Here is a 24,724-nt window from a genome sequence, read left to right on the forward strand (position 1 = left end):
TTCACACGAGAATTCGAAGCTTTTTACATGGGATGTACTGAAGAAATATGCATATATACCGGTAAATTATTTTCATATATTTTATATGGCAGTATAAGTTTTTCATGCGGACCTAAGCGTTTTCTCTACGTAGTTAGAGAAAAAATTGGGTAGTTTACCTTATAGGTTGCTCGCGGGATATCTTTTTCATTTTCCAACCTCCTTTTAAGCCCATATTTACAATAACCTAGCCTTGGAATAACCTGAATTCATCTGTTGAAGAAGCTATACGTTTTACAAGGGTATAATTCATATCTATATGTACTTGTAAGGGTTCATAATACCATTCTAGAGATTCTATTAGCATAGTCCAAAGACCAACGAGTTGGAGCGAGGAGATACTGACCGGATCGTAGAGCTTCTTAATTTGCTTCATCAACCCTATCGTCGTATCGTTTCGGCTATACCCGATGTACTTCTTCTTGGCAATACCTAAGCCGTGCTCGGCACTGATACTGCCGTTCCTCTTGCTGATCCACTCGTAAACAAACGGCTCGAGAGCCTCCTCTACCTTCTTGTCGTATCTTCGCACTGCAACATTTAGGTGCAAGTTACAGTCTCCCATATGACCGTAACCGACGACGTCGACGACAGGGGACTCTTCGGTGCCATCCTTTAGCCCTGCGTCTTCTAGCCTCTTCCTGGTATCTTCCACAAGCTGGTACATTTCTTTTATGGGAATGGACACGTCGTATTTGTATACTCCACCCCAGTGCCCTAGGGTCTCCGTGATACCTTCTCTTTGGCTCCATAGCGACCTGAACTGGGTCTCATCTTGTGCCATAACGCCGTCGCTAACGATCTCCTTGGTCATGAGATCTTCGAGGAAGCTTTCCAGCTTCTCGCTATCGTGTTCCGAGTTTGAACCGCTTGTCTCTATTAGACAGTAGAAAGGGTATTCACCATCTAGCGGTCGCTTGTTCCCCTTGACCTTGTGGAAAATGTCTTGACTCTGGGAATCCATCAACTCGAAGGCAGATAAGATTTCACCAAGTTGCGTCTTAGCTTCCCTGAAAGCTTGCAGGAGCTTATCGTAAGATTCAACACCGAGGAACGCAACATTGACAGCTTTGGATCGTTGGGGGCAGTGTATCGATACTGCAGTAATCATTCCAATAGTTCCTTCTGCGCCGATGAAGAGCTGCTTTAAGTCGTAGCCGGTATTGTTCTTCCGTAGCCTGCTCAAATCATTCAAAATTGTCCCGTCGGGGAGAACAGCTTCGACGCCTAGGACAGTCCCGTGTAAACTTCCGTACCGCAACAACCGCAGTCCGCCAGCGTTGGTCGAGACATTGCCGCCGATGTGGCAGGAACCCTTAGCACCAAGATCTAAGGGGTAGATATAGCCCTTCTCGGCAAGGAATTGGTCGGCTACTTCTAGTACGACACCGGCATCCGCAACTAGGACACCGGTCACTTCATCAAAGAATCGGATCTGGTTCATTCGGCTAGTGCTGACGACGATCTCATCGAATACAGGTACGGAGCCGCCGACAAGACCGGTATTACCCCCTTGAGGGACGACAGCCAACAATTTTTCATTACAATACTTCAGGATCTTACTGACTTCCTCGGTAGATCCCGGTTTCAGTACCAATTTGCAGTGGCCCTTGTACTTCCGCATCCAGTCCATATTGAATGGCTCTATCTCATCTTCCCCAGCATTGCCGGTTACGCCATCGACGACAGCGGAATCCTTGCCGAGAAGGTTCTTGAAATAGTCCACGTGCTCATTTGTTATCTGAGCAAAACGGCTATCCCGTTTGATCTCGGGGTAGGAATCGGTTGTGAATCCGGCGCATCTTACAGTGGATTCTCGGAGCCGCCTCGGAGCGGTGCTTGACATACATCGCACAGTAGATCTGACCGGGTTGATAACCGCCACGGATCTTCTCAAACTCGGTATCGCTACCCGGTTCAAAGCGGGAGCGAGTCTTGACCTACAAGCCATGTCTAATATGATCAAGCCGCTATCACGGACGACGGTTATAAAGGTGAGAAAAACATTCAATTGAGTTTTAAGCTTAAACTACTGGGATGACGCAGCAAAAATAATTACCTAATTCCCAATGGAATTAGCCGATTCTACAATGGCGGCGAAACTCTATTCCCGGGCAAGCGCTTTTTGTATAATATTAGGTAGGTACATCCGATGTACGTAGGTACTTTATGTATTGTACCGTAGATCTTACGAGGGACCTCAGCCCACAGGCAGGTCCACTTCCAATTTAGGAGTCAGCCTTCAGGGAGTCAATCTCAAGCCAAGACCCTGTGTTTATCTTCTTATCGATAATTATTACATAGGACCCCGTAGCGGGGCTGGGAGAAATAAGGGGGATCCCCTTATCTCCTTATCCCCTTAGCAACCAATTATGGACGTTGAAAGAGGCAGGAAGAAGTAGACAAAAGGTAGACAATGACCAAAGTGACCAAAGCATTTCCCAACTTGGCAGCTCAATGCAACGTTAGCAACACCACGAGAAGAGAAGAGAAACACTGATTATGCAGAGTTAAGTTAAATCTGTATTTACTATTATTTCTCCAGCCTCTTAATTGTTGCACCACTTTTAAGCCACCAGTTATTCCAATTCGATCCTGCGTCGCGCCGCGCCTTGCCTTGTATATCCCGCTACAACATTTCTACAAAGCCGAGATCCCGCAATAAAGGAGACCTTTCGAATAAATAATTCTACCCAACCGATCGCAGCCCGAATTCAAGTGTTTGCGATCCACGCTCGCCGCATCCCAGTATCTCAGTATCTAGCCTTTGACTTCTTCGGAAAGCGATAAATAGTCAAAGGCGAAAAAGGGTTGCAAAAATACGATTTCGAATTGCATCGCGCCCGCTCGTTCTACTTAAGCTGCCCCTGAGCGGCCGCGGGGCCTCGCCTCATCCAAGATGGCTCACCAATGGATTAACGTCCAACAGAAGACGTTTACGAAATGGTTAGCCAGCAAATCTCGATGCTTCTTTTATTTATGATGAGAGAAACATTGCATCTCGATTACTAGCAGCAGGAACTGACAATGACTGGAATGATAGGATGAATACTAAGATTTTGCCGAGGGGTTTAGTGGTTAAGGATCTCGTTACCGACCTCAGCGATGCTGTAGGTATATATCCGCTGCCAGACCGATATATCTTTCAACTGACTATTTCGATTCGTAGGTACTTCTAATACACTTGCTCGAATGCTTGTCTAGTGAATCGTTGGGGCGATATGCGGCGAAACCGAAGTTGCGAGTACAAAAGTTCGAGAATGCCAACACGGCGCTCAACTTTATTAAGTCGAGGGGGATTCAGATGACCAATATCGGTGCAGAAGATGTAGTCGACGGAAATCGCAAAATTATTTTAGGTCTTATTTGGACTCTCATTCTGCGATTTACCATTAGCGATATTAACGAGGAGGGTATGACAGCCAAGGAGGGTCTTCTTCTGTGGTGTCAACGTAAAACAGCCTGTTATGACGAAGTCGACGTTCGGGATTTCAGTAGTAGCTGGAACGACGGACTCGCCTTCTGCGCGCTGTTAGACATCCATCGACCTGATCTTATCGACTACGACGCTTTAGACAAATCCGACCATCGAGGTAACATGCAACTGGCATTCGATATCGCTAGTAAGGAGATCGGTATCCCCGACTTGCTAGATGTCGAAGATGTTTGCGATGTTGCTAAGCCTGACGAGAGGAGTTTGATGACATATATCGCCTACTGGTTCCACGCGTTTTCGCAGATGGAGAAGGTCGAGAATGCTGGCCGACGAGTAGAGAAGTTCGTTAACAACATGCAAGGAGCGTGGGAGATGCAGAGTGCCTACGAGAAGCGGATGGCAGAGTTGTTAAGACAGATCAGGGAGCAAATAGAACAATGGAAGCAAGCAACTTTCGAAGGGACGTACGTCGACGCAAAGAGGCAAGCAACCGAGTTCGCATCTTATAAGAGGGGCAAGAAGAGGGAATGGGTTGCCGAGAAGAGTGACCTGGCTACGTTATTAGGAAACATTAAGACCAAGCTTGGTACCTACCGACTTAGAGCCTATGAGCCCCCTCCGGAGCTGTCGTTGGAGACTACGGATAGGGAATGGGCTAAATTAACCGAGGCTGAGATGATGCGCGCCCAACTGATTAACGAGACTATTCGAGAGTAAGTTCTCCAGGCATAAGTTGATTATCATTCCCTGACCATTACCGCAGTATCAAGAACGCTTTACGTAAATCGTTTGCCGACAAAGCCAACGACTTTGCGCTAGCTCTTAATACAATGCAGATTGCCATATCGGGCCTCGAAGGAGATGTGGAAGACCAACTTCTGCACGTGCGAAAACTAAGCGATAACCTGCCGCCGCTGGACGCTTACCTAGAAAAGATCGCAGCCGTCGACGCCAAGTGTCAGGAAGCTAACATTGAAGAAAACGACTTCACAACTTACACGTACGACGAGCTGCTATATGAACTAGGGCTCATCAAATCGTCGGTGCAGAAGAAGCTCGCCTTCCTAGAGAACCAGATGGTGGCGCGCAGCATGACGAACCTGACACCGATCCAGCTGGAGGAGTTCGAATCCGTGTTCCGATACTTCGACCGGGACGACACGAACTCGTTGGCGGAGTTGGAGTTCTCGGCGGCACTGGCATCCTTAGGTTTGGTATTCAGCGAGGATGAGATGCACGACTACTTCGTGGAGACGTCACGGGGTCGCGACAGAGTTACATTTGAGCAATTCATCCGATTCATGGTAGACGTGACGGAGGACCAGAATACCGCCGAGCAGGTGTTCCAGAGCTTCCGCGAGGTGGCCGATGGCAAGCCGTACGTCACAGAGATGGACCTACGCCACTCCCTCGTCCCCGACGACGTCATCGAGAAGCTCTGCGAGATCGTGCCTCAGCACAACGGCCCCGATATGGCCCAAGACCGCGGCGTCGCCCAGTACGATTATATCAGCTTCATGGAGAAGTTGATTTCCGGACCTGAGCGCCGCGGCAGCGATAGCGCTGGTGCTGCTCCTGCTGCGGGGGCGGGGGCGGGAGCGCCGCTCCAGGATATTACAAATGGCAGGGCTAGTCCGACGAAGAAGGCTAACGGGTATCACTAATCTCTTAGTCCAGTCGAGGCGAGTCGAGCGTAGCCTGACTTATAAGAGAATGCCAGGGCTGCTACTATTACAAACACACACATACAGACATACGTATTTAATAATAAGTAAAGCGAACGGAGGGAGCTCTGGGCTCGAAAAAAAACCAATCAGCTGCGTTAGACTGCATTTATACTTTTTTTTTCCCCGTGTTGCGGACTACCCCCTTTGTATGCGCTGGGAGGCCGGAGAAGGTGGAATTGCGGTCGGATTAAAAAGAGAACCTTCGCAGGGACGACAGTGACTGGCTAGGCTAGGCTATTTAGGCGAGGCTATATATGTCGCTACGGAAGTAAGTTAATACAGAAAAGGGGGAGATGAGATGGACGTGAGGTTACGGAGGGGAAATGTGAGTGAGTGAGGAGGAAAAAGAAAAAAGACCGACTCGCTAGCTGCGGCTATGAGATACCTGTGCTATGCTATGCTATGCTATGCTATGCTATGCTATGCTAGGAGGTCTGTCTGAGCTTAAAGAAAGAGAGATTAAGTTAGGCTACCTTTTTTAGGGAACCGCATTGATCGGGCTGCGATGTGTGTGATAGGTATATTCCATGTGCTGTGAGGCCAGCCAGCCAACTACATAGGTAGGTAGCCAGCCCGTTTCACTACTATACTACCTACTACTTACTACCTACCAACTGGTGTTTCCGTTTCTCGAAAGTCGGCGTTTTTGCTTTACTTTACGAGTTCGAGTTCGAGCCAAGTCAAGTCAAGTTGAACAAGTCAGGGTCCTGTTGATAAACTAGTTTATATCCCCACCCCCCTTGATTAATACAATACGAAGATAATAGTTGCACATCGATCATCGATCATTGTTATTTTGTTTTTTTAAGTGTATGTCTGTCTGTTTGTTATTTTATTTTATTTGATTTGATTTGATTTGATTTGATTTAATAATTTGTAGCGGAGACGTGAGTTGCTATCAGCGTCTCACTTAGATTCTCTCCGGCCAGCTCCCATTGCCTTCCTCTATATAAGACCAAAGCCCCCCTCCTCCATCTTAATTGCGACCTTCCGCCGAAAAGAAAAAAAAAAAACTCCGAAGCCATGCAAAATGCGCTATAGATAGGATCTCACGAACCACACACATGTGTATGTTTCTAGTCATCGTAGTAGAGTTAAGTTATATAAAGAACGAACCAGTCGCCTATTCTTTGAAAGCATCCATATCCTTAAGAGCACCGGCAAGCCGGCGGTAGTCTCGCAGTAGCTCCAAGACATCGCCGATCCTTAGGTCTGTAGGGTTCTGGAGTTCCATGAACTTCTTCTTGGGCGGGTCGATTTTTGGGATATCTTTCGGCGGTAATGCCGTGGCGATATCTGGAAATGCCTAGGCGAATATGTCAGTATATATTATACTCCCTTCAGATATTCGTAAGATTCTCACTGTAGCCAAGTCTCCTCCGTCTGTCGTCTTAGCGGTACCATCCTTCGTAGGTGTCACGGGAATCGTCGCCGCGCGCCCAAACCCGCGCATCATGCTCATTCCCGAGAAGCGGTTCATAGGGTTCAGAGAATTGCCCAGATTTCGCATCGATTCGACCAAGGCCGGGTTGGAGGATGCGGGCGACGATGTTGCGGTTGGGGTAGGAGTCCTCTCCCTATTATCCTCCGCGAATAGTACCTTTTTAGAGCTGCTTGCACTCTGAGCACTCCTTGTACTGTCTGTGCTTCGATCCCTTGTCGGCTTTTTACCACCAACAAGGGATAGCAATTTATCATCCTTTCCAGGCGTCGGCCGCTCGGGATCCTCGGGTCCCTGTGCAGAGCTCCCATCAACGGAAGTATCATCTTCTGGAGGCGGGGTGCCTATGAGCTTCCGTGCTTCGTCTAGGGTTCGCGGGACAACTAGTTCCCGTCCGCTAGCGGAACTGTCTCGAAGTTTACCAAGTAAGAACTTGTAGCTATCGCCTAAGCTGGTCCCGATGTTCTTGAAACCTTGGTCGGCTGTGCTGAACAGCGAGTCGCTTGCATTCCCAAAAGCCTGGGCTGGACTTTGGATGAGGTCGCTCAACCTGCGGCGTTGGATAGCAGCCCGCAAACTGTCGGATGACGGCGAAGGTTTTGCACTCTTAGTATTGTCAGGATTTGTGGTAGTCGTATTTGATGTTGTTGTTGCGGATAAGCCTGCCGTGTACGCAGGCGGGAAAGTCTCCGCCCTTTGCGCCTCAGGCCGGCTCTCTGATTTTAAGGGGCCTGACGACGCCTCATCCGCTCTAAGACTAGCAAGATCTACTGTTTGCAGGAAAGTGATTGCAGCCTCGAGGTTTGTTAAGCAATATGCGGCTTCTCCCTCCAGTTTCTCTTCCCATCGGAATCTCTGGATGAAGTTTAAATCACTAATTACACCGAGTTTCTCAGGCGGCATAGTTATCAGCGTATATATGAGCATCGGCATAATCTCGTCGGCTGACGAAGAAGGGTGAAAGTGAGATAATGTATCGACGATGCTCTTATGAGCGGCTTTAAGATGATTGAGCTTGCCCAAAGGGTATCTCTTCTCATGCATCAACATCAAGTCCTTCCGGGCTTGGTCTAAGTATTCTCGAATCTGCTCCTGCTTCTTCGCGCGGGCTTCGGGAGTGTCCTCGGAAACTTCTCCGAGATCAACACCTAAGTCTGCAGGCCCAATACCAACAAGAGCCAATGCAGCCGTCTTAGATCTAAGCTTGTCGTCCTGGGCCTCATCTTGGGTAGTCCGATGCCGATATATGCGGTCATATATCCCTTCGCAAAGCCGTCTTTCAACTGCCTCCTCGAGTAGGATCCTCTTCTGCTCCAGCGCTTTCTTAGCTCGCTTTCTATCAGCAAATTCCTCGGCCGTGAGCATTTGTTGCTCTCCCTTGATTGGCGTTTCTTTGGCCTTCTCCTTATTGGTAAAGGAAGCCGCCTTGGCTCTTAATAAGCTAGCTGGTGAGCTTTTAGAATAACTCGACGGAGTCGACGAAGTTTCTCGCATCTGTCGTGTAGCAAGGCTATCTATATGGGTCCGGATATGTGAAGCAGCAACGTGATAGAAATCTTGAAACAGCCTAGACAGATGGTCGATATTCGGTGGCGAGGGGTGAACCTTAGCGGAAAGCGAGTCGATGAAGCTGAGGTAAACGTATTAGTCGTGTTCAGACCAGACCAGACCAAGATTCGTCTGAACTCAACTTGTCCGCCTTGCTGATCAGCTCAATCGGTATATCATCCATGTCCACGGAAGCGCGGGGTGCTTCAACTACATCATCAGTAGTCTCCGACTCGAACGTATCGACCTTCTCTTTCTGCCTCTCTGGTGGGGTTTCCTGTGTAATTGTAACGGGCGGGATAGCAACGTTCTCTGTAGTATTTGCGCGTTGAGGAGTGGGTCGAGGTTCTTGCGTTTGCGAAGGAGAGTGACGAGGGAAAGTGCTCGAAGTTGCAAGCGACCCGGGTTTCGGCTCGGAGCCTTTGGAGGGGGTAGTGGGCGCCATGAAGAAGTGTGAGAAGCTGGATGTAATATTATTAGTTTAAAAAGTCAACAGAGCAATGTGGAAGAGCATGAAATATTTAACAAAGGTATGAAACATGCTACAGGGACACCATACCTCTCCACTATGCAGACACGGAAGACGCGAGTTGGTTCGGGGTATATCAAGACGATAATATATGCAGTATTATCTCTATCTCTCTATCAGATTATGATAGATAAAAGGAGAGCCATCAAGGCTAAGCAGGGCAAAACATAGATATAGTGTGCATCAAGGCCAAACGCAGTGAGTAATAGCAAAGATTAGGAGAGACGGAAGCGAATGTGTTATGTTTAGCAGTTGTGCAGGTGTGTAAGAGGCAGAGAGGGAGTTGGCTATTCCGGGAAGCTCTCTGCTTGCATGTATTGTACAAGTTACTACCTTGGCTAGTTAAGTGTAAGTGCAGAAGGTGATGATAGAAACTACATCCTCTACCTAAGCCCCACATCGATACATGATAAATGATAATAGTCTAATAGTGGAAGTACCCAAGTTAGCGTAAGTACATAGCTTAGCCTGGCGTCAGGGGTATAACTCAAACTCAGATACTCCTATCAAATACATATATTCTATATATGTACCTACCTAATTTAGACATTGTTTGTTTATATCTTAAATGCCATTCTGAATTACATCAGACTAGTATGTTTCTTATTGATTTCGGGCACTTCACTTGGGACGTAACTAGACTTTCTTACCGTTCTCAATTAGCATATGATAGGGAGCTGCCAACTTATGCTTATCCTTGTAAGCCTCGCATGTAGGTACCTGCTTAGGCATGTACATACATAGGACCAACGTTCATGCAAGCATTGAGATACGGTTACAATAGATTGTGTAGGATAGATGTATGTGTGCAGCCTGCGAGGTAGATCAGCGAAATACCTAGACGATAATATTAGATGACACCTATGTAGAATCTCCCTTTGTATTTAGACCTTTGCGACGGGATATTCTTATGTTATTTATATGTTATATATAGAAAAATCATAGAAATGTTGACATATCTGAGCATGTTGCTAGAATGTCTTATTCTTGTACCTAAGCCATCATTAATACATGTACGCATGCGGTGGTCGAACTTTGCTTATGTGCTTGTGATAGATAGAGATTGAGTTTCAAGGTTACCGTACCTCGTACTCTTAATCGAGGACTAGGTACCGAGTACATGTCCAACCTTAGGTAATGGTAAGGTTAAGGTAAGGCTCGGTGGTCGGAACTTTCATAGCCAGCAGCCTAGGTTATGCAACTAGTGTATATACGCTAGTTAGGCTGCCAGGCTGGACCAATGTTGTCATAGGGAGATAACCCGATAGGCAGCGCCACTGGCCACGCGATAACGGCCCCAGCTTTGTGTGGGGATTCCAGGTGCCGTGACCACTGGACATACACCCTGACACCTACAACCCACTAGGATGTTCAATGTTATTTAGTGGGTCTCAGGCATCAAGGCATCAACATCTCTTGATATGGCTAGTATGTAACCTCTCATACAAATTACTACTGTAAGATACATAACTTGAGAATAGCCTCATCTTCAATATAATCTAATTTTTCAATTGTCTCCCCCAGAGTTACGGCATTTCAAAGCCCTATTATACATTAAAGTCTTTAAGGACAGCCTCCCAAACAGCCTCAATAGCCTGTTTTAATTCCCGTGACGTCAACGACTTTAAATCGTAATTACTATCTAGCCAGTCTTTCACCTAAGCCCACACGTTTTCAATAGGATTTAAATCAGGGCTGTCCGGGGGCTATTCAACCGTAAAAATCTCGAGATCGTCAGGCATTTCAGGGTCCTTTTGGCTGTGTGGGAGGGGGCGTTGTCGTGTTGAAAAACTGTACGTACGGGGAGGCTATTCAGGAATTGCTTGACGAGAGATAATAGTGTATATTGAAAAAGGGCTGTCGACAGAGTCGTTGTTTTTGTACCTCCTCATAGTAATTTCTATGTGGGAATACATACTAGCCGTATTCGAAAGATGTTGATGCCTGGCGGCTTGGCGCCCCACAAATAACATTGAACATCCTAGTGGGTTGTACCTACCTTACATTCATCCCATCATTCAACGTTTCGGTCCTCGCCTCCTATCAAGACTTCTTTTCTTCTTCCATCTCCTTGTTATCTAATCTATCCATCAATAAACTTCTTACAAAACTTACACATTCCTTTATCCCGTCGCCCTAGCTCAGGTATAATAGAGGGTATAATAGCAGCCATGGGTTCGAGGCGGAAACGCCAGACTTCAACTTGTCACTCCGCTGGCAGAGTGACAGCTCAACTGCTCTTGTCGTTCCTCGCAATATCCGCCTCTCCAACGGCTGCTAGCCTCCAGAACCAAGAGGCGACATTTCCAGACACGCCGTTACTTACACCTTTAATACCAGAACCGCCTCAACCGGCCGAACATACCTTCACACTACGTCACATATTCCATCACGGGACATACCGCCACCCTGGGCTTCATCGAAGGAAAGACATCCTTGAGCCAGAGGCTGAGGTATGGTTGGCCGGTGAAGATGGGCATGCTGCGGAGCGGATAATGCCTTTGAAGGCAAAGAGTCAACCTAGGAAGATTGAACGTTTAGTTGATCGACGGCCGAGCATTGTAGATCCCTTGGTCGCTGAGGCCCGCCAACGCGGTTATGTCATCGCGAGCAGCCCATCCGCGTGGGCTGTCGACGACGTCTTAGGCCCCGACGTCACCGATAAAGAGACCGTTTTGACCATGGCCTTGGTCGCGTCCGATGCGTATGTGGAGAAACCCGGCATGCCGGACTGGGAGGAAGTTGGATTGCCGTTCAATAGGAGTGCGGATTTTGGCTGGGAAAGCGATGGACTCAGGGGGCATATATGGGGCGACGAAAATAATTCCACCATCATTATTGGTCTCAAGGGGACGTCCCCAGCTGTTTTTGATGGAGAGGGCACGACCACCAATGACAAGATCAACGATAACCTCTTCTTCAGCTGCTGCTGTGCTCAGCAAGGCCAATGGTCGTGGCACCAAGTCTGCGACTGTGCAACTAGCACTTACAGCTGCAACAACACGTGCGTAAAGACCGCTTTACGTGACGAAAATCGATACTACCAGGCAGTAAGGGAGTTGTACGCGAACGTTACGGAAATTTATCCGGAATCAGATGTCTGGGTTGCTGGACATTCGCTGGGTGGAGCAGTTAGTTCTCTACTCGGTTTGACATACGGGCTTCCTGTTGTAACCTTCGAGGCCGTCCCCGAGGCATTGGCAGCCGGAAGATTGGGTCTTCCTGTTCCACCACACGCAGACCCTAACTTCCCTCAGACGCGGCAGTACACTGGAACGTACCACTTTGGACATACGGCCGATCCTATTTACATAGGAACGTGCAATGGCGCAACCGCCTCGTGTTCGTTTGCGGGATATGCGATGGAGTCGGCATGCCATACCGGCTACGAGTGCACTTACGACACGGTTGCCGACCATGGCTGGCGAGTAGGTATCGGAACTCACAAGATACGATCTGTGATCAACGATGTCATCCGAAAGTACGACGACGTTCCGGAGTGCAAGCTTACCCCAGACTGCAGAGACTGCGCGAACTGGAAAATGTACGAGAGCAACAGTACGGATGGGACAACAACTTCGAGTAGCTCCACCACGACTAAGACGCGCACTCGGACGGCTACCTGCCAAACCCCCGGATGGTAAGCCCATCTAATCCCCCCTTTTCCAAGATTAGCATAACTAATAATTCATAGGTGGGGTTGTCTTGACGAAACTACAACGACAGGAACTCCTAGCGTTACTACTACAAGCAGCTCGACTTCGACCTGCAAGACCCCCGGATGGTTCGGTTGCAAAGACGAGGTTACTACTACTACTACTACTACTACCACCACGAGTACCATATCTACCCCTACCTCTGTCATCACAACCTCGTCTACCACCTGTTTAACGCCAGGCTGGTTCGGATGTAAAGACAAGACAACCTCAACCGTCAGTACCACCACCACAACCTCCCCGGCCCATGTAATCACCTCGCCCCCGCCAACTCCCACGTCCGCCGCCCCTCAGCCGGAACCCACGACATCCCACTGCGTCCAGAGGAATTGGCTCGGCATGTGCAAGGAATGGGAGAAGTGCGCAAAAGACGCCACCACCGGCGCCGTCGTGTGCGAGGAGTGGGTAAACGACGAGATATAGAGGTGTGTGTATGTGCATACCTACCTAATGTAAGTTTAGGCTTTCGCAGCCTACGTTGTGTTTTGAGTAGCAGCATAGATCGATCGAATTGCTTCATTGTTTATTCAGTTGGACTAGATCGGGATAACATCGCTCAGGAGCTTGTCGGCGCTTGCTGGTTTACTTGGATCGCATTGTTCGAGTATTTCTTTTTCCCTCTCTCTTTTTTTTTTTTTTTTTTTTTTTTTTTTTTTTTTTTTTTTTTTTTTTTTTTTTTTTTTTTTTTTTTTTTTTTTTTTTTTTTTCGGTTGAAGGTCGAACTACGACTACGGTTGAGGCGCAAATGAGGATTTATTTACTATCGTCGTCATTATTATTATTATTGTCGTCATGGTTTAATATGACCGACTGGCACGAGCATGAGCATGAGCATATATCATATCATATCATATCATCATATCATTTTATACATATACACAAATATACAAATATACACATACATATATATCATCTTATTGGCTTTGTTGTCACCGGTGTGGTATATAAGGTAGCTACCTAGCTATAGGGCTGGGTTATCTGTCTTTTATATAGGTGTGTATGAAGTCCAGTCAATCGGCGGGATACAACTGAATTAAAAACATACGCGAATTTTAGTATAAACCCCTGCCTCCCTGCCTCCCTACCGCCCTACCGACCATATTCTATCAGCTCAGCTTCCTGGAGCCAGACTTTACCCCCTTTTTTCATTTTTAGTTGCTCTAACTCCAAGAATCCAGATTCTTCAACACACAACCCGGCGCTCCCTCCGCCCTAGCCGTTAACTTGCCGATAGTATACACTGTCTCTCCGTTCTCCCGGAATTGCTGCGCCACAGCCTCCGCGTCGCCGGGACTAACCACAGCAACCATGCCCACGCCAGTATTAAACGTCCGCGCCATCTCCGTGGGCGCGACGTTGCCCGCAGCGCGCAGCCAGCGGAATACGGGAGGGAGCTGCCACGTGCTTACGTCGATCTCGGCGGCGAGACGGGAGGGTAGCATACGCGGCACGTTTTCCGTGAGGCCGCCGCCAGTAATGTGAGCGAGACCCTTGAGGTGTGGTAGCGAGGCCAGAACGGAGCGGACGTAGATGCGGGTTGGTGTTAGGAGGGCCTCGCCTACGTTCTTGGCAGAAGTGTCCCAGGGGGCGGGGCTGGCGTAGTCTAGCTTCTCGCGCGCGAGGATGCGGCGGACGAGGGAGAATCCGTTGGAATGAACACCGGATGAAGCAAGACCCAGAAGTACGTCGCCTTCGGCCATGGCATCGAGACGCGGGAGCCGGCTGCTTGCGCGCATGACGCCAATGGCAGCACCAGCAGCATCATAATCGTCCTCCTTGTACATACCCGGCATCTCAGCAGTCTCGCCACCTACTAGAGCACATCCGGCATCACGGCACCCAGCGGCGACGCTCTCGACGAATACGGCAGCGACCTCGGGATCGAGGCGGCTGCAGCCGAAGTAGTCGAGGAACATGACGGGTTCAGCGCCCTGGACGACAAGGTCGTTGACGTTCATAGCAACCAAATCGATACCCACGGTGCTGTGGTTCTTAGTAGCTTGCGCTATCATGAGTTTAGTACCGACACCGTCGATGGCGCCGACCATGATGGGCGCATCGCTCGAGAAACCAGCTTTGGACAAGTCAACTTCACCCCCGAAGCCACCGATTTCGGCGTCGGCGCCGGCACGCCTAGTTGATCGGACGGCAGTTCGTATCCGCTCGACGAGCTGGTTTCCGGCGTCAATACTGACGCCTGCCTCTGCGTATGTCAGGGCTTCTTTGGTATCGGCCGTCGGTTTGAAGGCACGGTGCGCAATGTCCCTCCGGTAGTATATCTTGTTAAACTGAATGAGCTTCACTCCTTCATAGGCCTTATCTACGGCGGCTCGGAGGCTCTCCGCAGCAGTGGCACTAGCGGCTATTACTCGGCCACCCGCTGTTTGTAATCTGCCGTTAGCTAGGTTTGTGCCGGCGTGGAAAATGTTGATGTCCTTAGGAGGGGTTTGGACGGTTATCTCGTCGCCCTTGGCGTAGGACTCGGGATAGCCACCAGCGGCAACAACGACAGTTGCGCTGAATTTGGGCTCGACGTTGATTAGGACGCTGTCTAGGTAGCGCTCTGAACATGCCACCATGATCTTAGCCAAGTCGGTGTCTTGCGATAATAAAGGCAGGACAGTCTGAGTCTCTGGGTCACCGAATCGGACATTGTACTCGAGAACTTTAGGGCCAGTTGAAGTAATCATGAGTCCGGTGAAAAGAACACCGACAAAAGGCATCTCATCTTTACGCATACCGTCGATGGTCGGCTGGATGATATCCCGGTCGATTTGCGCCACGAGATCCGGGGTGGCAATGTTAGTCGGCGCATAGCATCCCATACCACCCGTGTTCAAACCTGTGTCTCCCTCTCCTATTCTCTTGTGGTCTTGCGCAGGGGGTAGAGATTTTATCGTGTAACCATCGCTAAAAGTTAGGATGCTTAGCTCGTCGCCGGTCAAGAATTCTTCAATGACAACTTCATCTCCCGCAGACCCGAATTCCTTGTTCTGCATGATATCCTTGAGGGCTTGATGCGCCTCCTCCTTCGATGTGGGTATGATGACTCCCTTTCCAGCGGCTAGTCCGCTTGCCTTGATCACTACGTCGTGTTGCACGCGGTCGAGGTATTCCCGGGCCTTATCATAGTCGGAGAAGTTTTCGTAGGCGGCTGTTGGTATATTGTGCTTCTTCATGAAGTCCTTAGAAAAGGTCTTACTGCCCTCCATCTGCGCAGCCTTCTTTGAGGGGCCGAAACTCTTAATACCGGCATTTTCGAAGAAGTCAACAGCTCCTGCGACAAGAGGGGCCTCGGGACCAGGGATCACGTAGTTGAGGTTATTTTCTTTTGCGAGTTTGAGTAAAGCTGGGAAGTCTTCGGCCGAAACTAAAGTATTGTTGGTGACTTTGGGGCATGTCGCTGTGCCTCCATTTCCTGGAACAGCTATAATTGACTCTACTAGAGGCGATTGGCTGAGCTTCCAGGCAATTGCGTGTTCTCTCCCACCATTGCCAATGAGAAGAACACGAAGTGGGTATTCGATCCCCATGGCTGAAAGGTGTAAAGGTGTAAATTGTCAAGATGGGGTCAATTGTTGATTATAAAGACTATAACCTAACCCGGCCCTGGGTTTTGAGGGAAGTGACAATTATGTGTGTACATGTTGTAACTTCCAAAATTTTCTGCCTGTAAAAAATGCCCCTCATCTGAAAAGTTACATAGTACCCCTCCCCCGCAATCTATGTACATAGCGGGGCCGCTACCTGCATCACGGCCTGCTTAATGCACTTACATACCTCTCCTAGACATGTATAATAATAATACAGTGCCTATTGATCGATATGCACGTAATTTCCGGGAGAACAGTGCCATTGTTGATCACATTGCTCTATTGGAATCTGCAACGTATGAAACCTGCATGCGTTCTATAATAGACCACCTGATATCTTAGGTATACATGTGATCCCTCTCTCCAATGAGGTACTCTCCAAGTTTCCCAAACAAGCAACCGAATGATCAAACACTAGCGTAGATTAGATAAGGTAAGGTGAGACAAGGAGTATGCGGCTCATCGGCTCATCTATCTCGAGGGCAGGAGGGGTGACCCCTTGGTCCTTGTTCAACTACATATGTATAATATACATTGTATATCGAGACAACTTCTATCGATGCAGCCCCGATGTTTTACTTTTGATTGACCAAACACCTACATACAATACAATTCTCACTAGAACCGTTAACTAATAGTTAACCATCATCACTATGCTCTTCATTGGATTGACAGGTTCGATTGCCACTGGCAAATCAACCGTGTCTTCCATCCTTTCCTCGCCGCCTCACTCACTACCAATCATCGATGCAGATATACTAGCGCGCAAAGTTGTAGAGCCTGGAACCAGCGGCTATAAAGCCATCGTGAAGCATTTCGGTCCTACAACACCGGACTTGCTAGTTCCCGTCTCCGAGTCTATGCCCGCCGATGGCCCAGACGGTAAAGGCAGGCCACTGAATAGACCGGCGCTGGGTAGACGTGTCTTCGGCAATAGCGAAGAGCGCAAGAAAGACCGGGATGTTCTAAATCACATTGTGCACCCAGCTGTGAGAAAGGAGGTGTACAGGTCCATATTTCGAAGCTACGTGAAAGGCCACTGGGCCGTCGTCCTAGACGTCCCGCTACTTTTTGAAAGCGGCTGGGATAGGCTGTCCGGTGTGGTGATGGTAGTAGCCGTCAGGGACCCTGAGGTGCAAATGAAAAGGCTCAGACAACGTGATCCTCATCTAAGCCGAGAAGATGCGCAGAATCGCGTTCTAAGCCAGACGGATGTGAGACTCAAAGCGAAGAGATGCGAAGCCAGAGGAAAGGGGAAGGGAGTAGTTATATGGAACGATGGTTCGAAAGAGGAGCTAAAGGCTAATGTAGATGCCGCACTCGCAGAAATTAGAAAGACTAGCCCTCCGTGGTGGAATTGGGTATGTCTCCTCGTTCCTCCGGTTGGCGTTGCTGCAGGCGCCTGGGTGTACTGGCAAAATATTCGCGCCAACAAGAAGTGGAAAGAGATGGAGTTGGATGAGAAGTCGAAGCTATAATTATAAGCTATAATTATGAGTTTGATCACCTAACTTTACTGGAATATTACATATAACGCCATATCGGATACATCGGATACATGTATGTTCCATGTCGTTGTTGCCGTGGGTAATCGAACGGAAAGGGCGACGCGCAACGTGAGGAAACAACTCTTCATTCACCACCAAGGAAACAAGCACTTACCCAAATCATTCGCGATTCGCGATTTCCTTTTTTATCTTAGGCAGTATACGTACCCAAATATAGCTAATTTCAAAAATCCCACTTCGGTTTCTACCTAGGCAATTATATTTGTCCATTGATAAGTAAATCCAACCTCGTCACACAGTTTTGACCATATTCAGCAACAACAACCACCTGACTCAACTTTGGAAGTTTTCTGATTCTTCCGCCCAATCCTGTCAATCCTGATACTATCCTTCTTTTTCATATTTTATTACGAAATTGAATATTTAATTTATCGCATGATTATACCTGTTCGGTACTCGATACCACCTTTGAGTCGCCTCCTTTATTCCCATATTAAGGAGTTACTCGACACAATTCAGGATTTAATAGGTCTAGTCGGATAATTCAGGTCGACTTAGCAATATGCCACCCAATTCATTTTGTGAGTGGGTGGCCGGCCAAAACGCACCTCATAGGTCGACGTCTAAGAAACCTCGTCCAGTTTTTGCACTCCAACTCGAGACTGACGATGAATATGAATCCGACATTTTAAGACTTACATATCCTAGGACGGGACGAACCAGACGACCACACGGAAAGAAAGTTCGATTCACAGACAATGCCCATAAGGTTGAAGCCAATGAACCACCTACCCAGTGTTCACTTGACGTGGACACAGATGCTAGCAGTACGGCGGTTGAACTTAATAGCGGCGATGATGAAGCGACTACAGACGAAGATCTAGTCTTAGACTGTCCCTGTACGAACTGCGTTGCAGCGCGGAGGAGATTGAAGAATACGACTCAGACTAAAGGAAAGAGCAAGAAGCAGCAAAATGTCTCGACCGCGGATGCAAGCAACCATGCCGCTGCTGTACACGCTAGACACAAAGCGAAGAAAGCTAAGGAAGCAGAAGCACTGAAGTCCAAAGGAGGAAGTAGCAAACGAAGAGCTAAGCAAAAGTCCAAGCATGCCAATAAGAAGTCGGATAGCGAAGTGGATACGACTGACACTGACACTGACACCGAGGTTGGGACTGGCGAAGAGACTGGAAGTGAAAACGAATCCGAAAGCGAGTCTGAGTCCGAGAAAGACCCTCCCAAGAAAAGGGGGAATAATAGGAAGGGTAGGCAGAGGAAACAGAATAGTCAAAGTAAGAAAACGAATCAGGGCAAGCAGAACAAGAAAAAGAATAAGAATAAGCAAGACAGCCCAAAGACCAAGGAAGGAAAATCGGACAGCGAGGACAGGAATGAAAAACAAGACAAGCAAAAGGACAGTCGTAAGCAGGATACCAAGGAGAATGAAGGAGCATATAAGCAAGACGGTCTAGATGAGGATAAGATTCTTCAAGAGGCCGACGCAATCAAAAAGAAGCGAGCGGAAGCGAATCAATATCTGCCCCAGAGTCTTCCATATGCACCCCAGCAAGCAAACTTCCTTATGCCACCTCATCCTCGTATGCTGCAGGTTGAGCACGCCGTCGAACTACCTAATGATCCTCGGCCCAACGCTTTCTTTGACGGAGTACACGGAATCATGCGTGTATATCATGGGCCGCATTACGGCAACGCATATGGACAACTCTACCCCAATGCGCCGTATGTAAACCAGAATCCAACCGTTAACGTGTCATTACCAGTACATAATCCGTGGCAAGCTGCTGGGTTCCAGCCCTTCCCCGGAGGACAGCCTCCACCCCAACCGCCGCAGCCACCAGCTTATCCTCCTCCCCCGCAAGAGCCCCCTCAACATCCTCCTGCTGCAACTCGGAGAGCGCCTGCAGATAATTCCTGGTTCCAAGGATACGGTAGCGTGACGATTGGTAAGCCTCCTGAAGAGGCCCAGGAAGCCAAGGGCTCCAATTTTACAACGGACCCCAGCCGAAAGAACAACGAAGCTTGGTCCGAACAACACAGCACACCTACCAGGAAGCCCACAAAGCAGACTGAAGCAAATCCAAGGAGTGATCGTGGTGGAAAATCGAACGTCATCCCGAGTATCGAGGTTACTGATCCCGAGAAACCCCAAGGGAGCGAAGGAGCCAGGAACAAGTCATGGGGCACTCAGAGTGCTCATGGCTCGCAAAAGGCTTCGGAATCCAAAGAGGAGGGGAATCATGATAGTAAGGGTACTGACAAGGCTGAGCAGTCCGGAGGAGGCGGACCCCTTGATGATGTGATTGCAAGGGCAGAAGAATTATACAAGACTAACTCGGAACGCTTCAGTCCTGCACCCCAAAATGACAGTAACCAAACCGGTAACGGAGTCTTCGGTGATAGCAATGGTGGGGGTTGGGGAGGTGACACCAGCTGGGGTGACGGCAATAATGATGCTACCGCCGGTGATAATTCATGGGGTGAAAAGGATACGCAAGAAGCCACTACAGGGGGCACAGATCCACCCAAACCGGCCGAAGACAATAGCAATGTTAACTCTTCCGAAGCGGCTGGAGGGAATGCCAGTATTGATAATGTGGCGGCGCATGGTGATCCGAGCGACAAAAAGGATGGCGACAACAGCAGTAATAATGGTAGGAACAATGGCGGCAAGAGATCCAAAGCTAGCCCTAAGCGCAGCACTCCACCTAAGGGACCGCCCGGGTGCTGGGTCAGTAATCCACCATCAGAGAACGAGGACTCGAAACCTCCCGCCAGTCTGGATAACGTCGGACCTCCTGCTGGTGGGAACGGTAATGGCAAGAAAGGGAAGGGGAAAGGGAAGCAGAAGGAAAATGGTAAACCTGAGAACAACCAGGCTTCCGAGAGTGGTGGTAATGGTAACGGTAACGGCGGCTGGAACACCAACACGGTCTGGGCAGATCCGGATGTGGCTCAGAGTTCCGGCGGCGCCTTTGACGACGACGACAAGAACAAGGATGGAAAGGACCAACAGGGCGTCGAATGGTAGAGCTTATACGATTACGCCCGCTCTTCTTTCAAATTGTGGAAATAGTCGTTCCATGGTCGTCCTTCATCCCTTTTTGCACTGAATCGGCTTCCTAAGCGAAATTCCGGGGAAGCTCATGGTCTGATGCTATTCTCGGCTGGGGATAGAGCTGTTATAAATTCGTCTGTGTTACATATTTCTCCTTGCTGTTACTGCGTACTCGGACAGGCGTTTTGGTCGGTTAGGGGAGGGAGGTATTGAGGCTGTTATATGGAATCAGGGGTTAGGGGTTAGGGGGTTTAGGAACTAGGAATTAAGAAAGGCTAGCTGGTCACGTAGCAGCTGGTTGTGGGCATAAGTAGAGCAATACAATATAATTAGGCCCTTTACACATGAGTATACACTACGTAGTCATACCTCAGGTACCTACCCAAGGTAAACATAAGGCTAAAGTATGGAAATACGAGTCGCCTTTCCAGCACATCTTTCTTAATCTGCCTACCGTAGTATATCTACCTCCTAGAGTATTGTACCAACTGGCTACGGGATGCCTGAATCATCTAGCTAATGGAGATTTAGCTAAAGATCGGTATATACATTCTGTAAAAATAGCGCTTTTACAGATTATAATTAAGCTAACTGAAAATTTGTAGTATAGGGGGGATCTCTATGGTAGTTAGCACTTGAAGAGACGATAGGCCAGTTAGTATACACTATAAGCCAATTCGAAATAGATGGATGCGCTAGGATTAAAGATGCCGACATACCGCGTCCGGTATAAAAATATCCGTTGACATATCAGAACCTAACTAGTAGATATTTCGTACCAATGAAGGCTCCCTCTAACGTTACATCCACCAAGCCCTAATCGAATTCACATATCACAAGTTGCCTACGATAAATATAGCAAAAATCATTTTCAGAGTGGAATAGTTGTTATTGATTTCGTTCAGCAGACTAAAAAACAACTTATCTCTGCGTGTAGTTCAGCAGAATAAAAAGACATGCTATCTGTTATCTGTTTTGCTGGTTGAAACCGCCGTAGTTTCCTCTACGTAAAGAAACAGAGAGATAATGGGTTCACCAGTACAGAACTTTTTGGGGGCCAATAATGGCAAAAGGGGGTTAAGACAAGAACCCCAGAGGCACACATCGCGGAAAAGAATTAAGCACGGAAATCAAATCGACAATCTACCAATGATATCCACCGCACAACGGCTAACACGTGCAATCTAAGTCCACTGCTTACTCCTCATCCGAGTCTTCCTCCGCCTCATCCAGCCACTTGATGAAGGGCTCGGCAGCGCGGCGGATCTTCTTAGAAGTAGGAAGATCCACGTATTTCTTGCTCGCCTTGGATCCCCACTTCTTGATCATGTCCTCACTGACGATGAGGTCCTTGTCGTAGAGCTGATGAAGGATCTTGACGATCTTATCACTGGTCAGAAGCTCGGGGTGCTCCTTGCTCTGAGCGGCAAGGAAACGTTCGAGGCCGCCCAGTAGGGCCTTCTCATGGCGCTCCGACGTTATAATCTAAGAAAAGTTAGTATATCATTCACATGACTAGTATATCATTCACATGACTAGTATAGCGTTCTCGCAAGACATACCTGTTTGAGCATTGCAGCACGCTTGGGAATCTGAGTGAGGATGTTCTCATCAAACAGAGTCTGGACCAAAACCAAGACAGTCTTGTGCTTGGTCTCGATTCCAAGTTCCTTGGCTTTCACATAAATTTGAATATCATCAACCTTGTTAATATTACCAGCCTTGGCGGCTTCCTCCTGGATCCAGTCACCTAGGGTGTCGTAGACGGTGTGACCACCGCTCTCTGCCTCATCGTCATCATCCTCGGCACCGCCGAGGACAAGTTTCTGACGAAATTCGCTGGGGAGCTGGCTCTGACGGGCCTTGACGGCCTTCTCGGACATATCGACGGCCCAGTCGTCATCTCTGACGATGGTGGGGGCGTCAATAACTTGAGCGTCAGCATTGATCTTGCGAGTGAACTCATCATCACTACCAGCATCGTCCTCGTCTTCGATCTTGGAACCACTCCCGTTAGAACCGTTCTCGGAATTCTCCCCGCCGCTTCCCAGGCCGTTCTCTTTGTTGCCGTTCTGCAGAGCTTGCTGCTTAGCCTTGCGTGCGGCCTTGCGTTCAGCTTTGTCTTTCTTGCCGCCTTTCCTAGGCTGGTTCTTCAGAATGAAGCCACTAAGTTTTAGACGAAGATCAACGTCGCTGCGTTGGCCACAGGCCTTGCAGTCAAGTACGATGTGGCCATCCTTGATGACAACGTCTGTCTCAGGATTTTTGCACTTCTTGCAGAGGACAAACTTGTTGATAAAGCCGTCAAGATGGTCCTGAAGCTTAGAAGCCTCGTGAGCACCGTTGATGATCCAGCGGTCATCCGGAGGGTCAATATTGGTCTGAGCGCCAAGCTCAAATCCGAAGTACTTGATGACATATGACCCAGGACGGGCAAGAGACTGAGCAACGCTGCTCAGATTGACGACGACAGTCTTGATACCATTGCCTTTGCCTTCAATCTTTGTCTGAATTTTTTCCATCTTGTAGCGATAGAAGGCATCGGTGACATCACGACGAACGTTGACGAGCGCCATTTTTGCGGTATTGTGTTAGATAGGCTGTCGAGGTAGAGACACGGTAGTAATTTTTATCGGTCGGGAGGATCGAATTCCTTGGATATAAGGGGGAGGGGACTAGATAGTCATTCGTAGTTGACGATGACGGGTGAAGCAAGAGGGGATTGGGCGAGCCAGGATCTCAGTAGAGAGGACTATTCCTTGTGGACATAGGGAAGACTGGATTATAGTTGCCAGCGTTGGAAGGCATTAACTCGGGCGATTCGTTGTCGATTCGGTTTCAACCAACGGAGCTGATATTAGGGCTACAAGGTTTTCGCGGTATGCGAAATGACTGTAGCGTAAGAGGGGGAAGGTGTCTAAACACAGCGGGCTTGTCGTGCTGATACATAAACAACAGTGTATCCTGTTACCCTTTTATGTGTAGGGTGTATTTGGTTGAGGTACCGGGATAACAAGCAGAAGCAGACCTTGAATCCCGAAAGGTTGTTCACAAGGTCTCTTGTATCGGTGCGCCTGGAGCGTAGACGTGCAAAGCGTAGGTGGTTAATAGGAATAGAGTAGGTGGCTTATTTGAAAGCTGGCGTAAGATGCCCAAATGTACCTAAGAACAGGAGATGAGATGGCAGCGATTGCCTCAGATTTAAATTCTGTTGCAAAAGTACCTAATGAGCAGAGCTGAAAACACAGCCGTGGTCTGGCGCGAGTTGTGCTACTTTGGTTGCTGTGATGGGTGGTTGTGGTTGTAGTTGGAAGGATTAAAAGAAAAAAGAGAGGGAAGTTTGTTGGGAAATGTGGAAGAAATGGAAGTGGGAGACTAGAAAAAAAAGAGGAGGGCAGTTATTAAAGAAATGGCCCTGAAGGAAATCGCGGCGGTGGTGGATGAATAATGAAAACTGTGCAGAGCACCGCCCGCAGTCCGCCCGCACTTAAAACGTATCCCACCTAAAGTGCAAAACTCTAGCACGAAAAAAACCCTTCCACAGGTGGGGCTTAGGGCGCATCTTGTCCATTAGCGTTGCCTAGGTACGTATGTCAGTACTTAGCCTTTGGGTCCGTGCTTTAACATTTAGCGGGCACAACTAAAACTCTGCCTAAACAGGCACGGATTGCATGCAGTGGCAATTGGAAGAAGAAGGAAAAACCGAGAGACGCTCGGAGCTAAGCTAAACTAAACCGCTCAACTATGTATGTCCACTATTGCAATGCTAATGTTAATGTAGCATAGCGGCTTTATTGGCTGGTATTTAACTTTTAAGGCTTCAGCCGGGAGAAAATATCCAGGGCTGCTGAATACATGCATAGGTACATACTTTAAATCCGAGGAAATTTATGTAGGTATAAGAAGGAATAATTATTGCGTACATGTATGTATTACTTGACTAGCTAATCATTTCCTAACGTCCGTTTCTAGTAATACATGTAACCATCGTCATCACAAGCATTACTATTTACATATGTAAATGATATATATTAAGTAACATACTTGGGAGGGACCAAAGAACCACTTCGTACTAATAAGATAGGTATATCGACCTTTAGGACGTCACTAT

The 24,724-nt window shown here is 48.2% G+C and overlaps 8 protein-coding genes across 8 annotated transcripts; 4 read left to right on the forward strand and 4 right to left on the reverse strand.

Moving 5' to 3' along the window:
* Positions 1-59: 59 nt before the first annotated feature.
* Positions 60-2,072, reverse strand: F5Y00DRAFT_240515 (uncharacterized protein). Its single transcript, XM_048008245.1, has 2 exons — positions 386-2,072; positions 60-327 (listed from the first exon to the last, which is right to left on the reverse strand). The coding sequence occupies exons 1-2, from the start codon at positions 1,988-1,990 to the stop codon at positions 295-297; spliced, it is 1,638 nt and encodes a 545-aa protein (XP_047863742.1). The 5' UTR covers positions 1,991-2,072; the 3' UTR covers positions 60-294.
* A 401-nt stretch (positions 2,073-2,473) lies between these two features.
* F5Y00DRAFT_240517 (calponin homology domain-containing protein) lies at positions 2,474-5,614 on the forward strand. The gene is made up of 4 exons (XM_048008246.1): positions 2,474-2,985; positions 3,083-3,149; positions 3,209-4,188; positions 4,239-5,614. Exons 1-4 carry the CDS (start codon positions 2,939-2,941, stop codon positions 5,137-5,139), a joined length of 1,995 nt encoding a protein of 664 aa, XP_047863743.1. The 5' UTR covers positions 2,474-2,938; the 3' UTR covers positions 5,140-5,614.
* A 387-nt stretch (positions 5,615-6,001) lies between these two features.
* F5Y00DRAFT_240519 (uncharacterized protein) lies at positions 6,002-9,061 on the reverse strand. Its single transcript, XM_048008247.1, has 4 exons — positions 8,751-9,061; positions 8,335-8,652; positions 6,566-8,273; positions 6,002-6,508 (listed from the first exon to the last, which is right to left on the reverse strand). The coding sequence occupies exons 2-4, from the start codon at positions 8,634-8,636 to the stop codon at positions 6,326-6,328; spliced, it is 2,193 nt and encodes a 730-aa protein (XP_047863744.1). The 5' UTR covers positions 8,637-8,652; positions 8,751-9,061; the 3' UTR covers positions 6,002-6,325.
* Positions 9,062-10,742: 1,681 nt separating this feature from the next.
* Positions 10,743-13,116, forward strand: F5Y00DRAFT_240521 (alpha/beta-hydrolase). The gene is made up of 2 exons (XM_048008248.1): positions 10,743-12,360; positions 12,415-13,116. The coding sequence occupies exons 1-2, from the start codon at positions 10,892-10,894 to the stop codon at positions 12,857-12,859; spliced, it is 1,914 nt and encodes a 637-aa protein (XP_047863745.1). The 5' UTR covers positions 10,743-10,891; the 3' UTR covers positions 12,860-13,116.
* Positions 13,117-13,347: 231 nt separating this feature from the next.
* F5Y00DRAFT_111663 (phosphoribosylamine--glycine ligase) lies at positions 13,348-16,119 on the reverse strand. The gene has a single exon (XM_048003916.1). The coding sequence runs from the start codon at positions 15,967-15,969 to the stop codon at positions 13,597-13,599; it is 2,373 nt and encodes a 790-aa protein (XP_047863746.1). The 5' UTR covers positions 15,970-16,119; the 3' UTR covers positions 13,348-13,596.
* A 1-nt stretch (position 16,120) lies between these two features.
* Positions 16,121-17,798, forward strand: F5Y00DRAFT_111662 (dephospho-CoA kinase). Its single transcript, XM_048003915.1, has one exon. It carries the CDS (start codon positions 16,683-16,685, stop codon positions 17,505-17,507), a length of 825 nt encoding a protein of 274 aa, XP_047863747.1. The 5' UTR covers positions 16,121-16,682; the 3' UTR covers positions 17,508-17,798.
* A 1-nt stretch (position 17,799) lies between these two features.
* Positions 17,800-20,788, forward strand: F5Y00DRAFT_270950 (uncharacterized protein). The gene has a single exon (XM_048012698.1). The coding sequence runs from the start codon at positions 18,100-18,102 to the stop codon at positions 20,584-20,586; it is 2,487 nt and encodes an 828-aa protein (XP_047863748.1). The 5' UTR covers positions 17,800-18,099; the 3' UTR covers positions 20,587-20,788.
* An 898-nt stretch (positions 20,789-21,686) lies between these two features.
* On the reverse strand, positions 21,687-23,588 carry F5Y00DRAFT_111672 (domain found in IF2B/IF5-domain-containing protein). The gene is made up of 2 exons (XM_048003917.1): positions 22,176-23,588; positions 21,687-22,098 (listed from the first exon to the last, which is right to left on the reverse strand). Exons 1-2 carry the CDS (start codon positions 23,187-23,189, stop codon positions 21,811-21,813), a joined length of 1,302 nt encoding a protein of 433 aa, XP_047863749.1. The 5' UTR covers positions 23,190-23,588; the 3' UTR covers positions 21,687-21,810.
* Positions 23,589-24,724: the final 1,136 nt, after the last annotated feature.

This window comes from Daldinia vernicosa (assembly GCF_022497035.1).
Source record: "Daldinia vernicosa strain CBS 139.73 unplaced genomic scaffold F5Y00scaffold_31, whole genome shotgun sequence".
NCBI lineage: Eukaryota > Fungi > Ascomycota > Sordariomycetes > Xylariales > Hypoxylaceae > Daldinia > Daldinia vernicosa.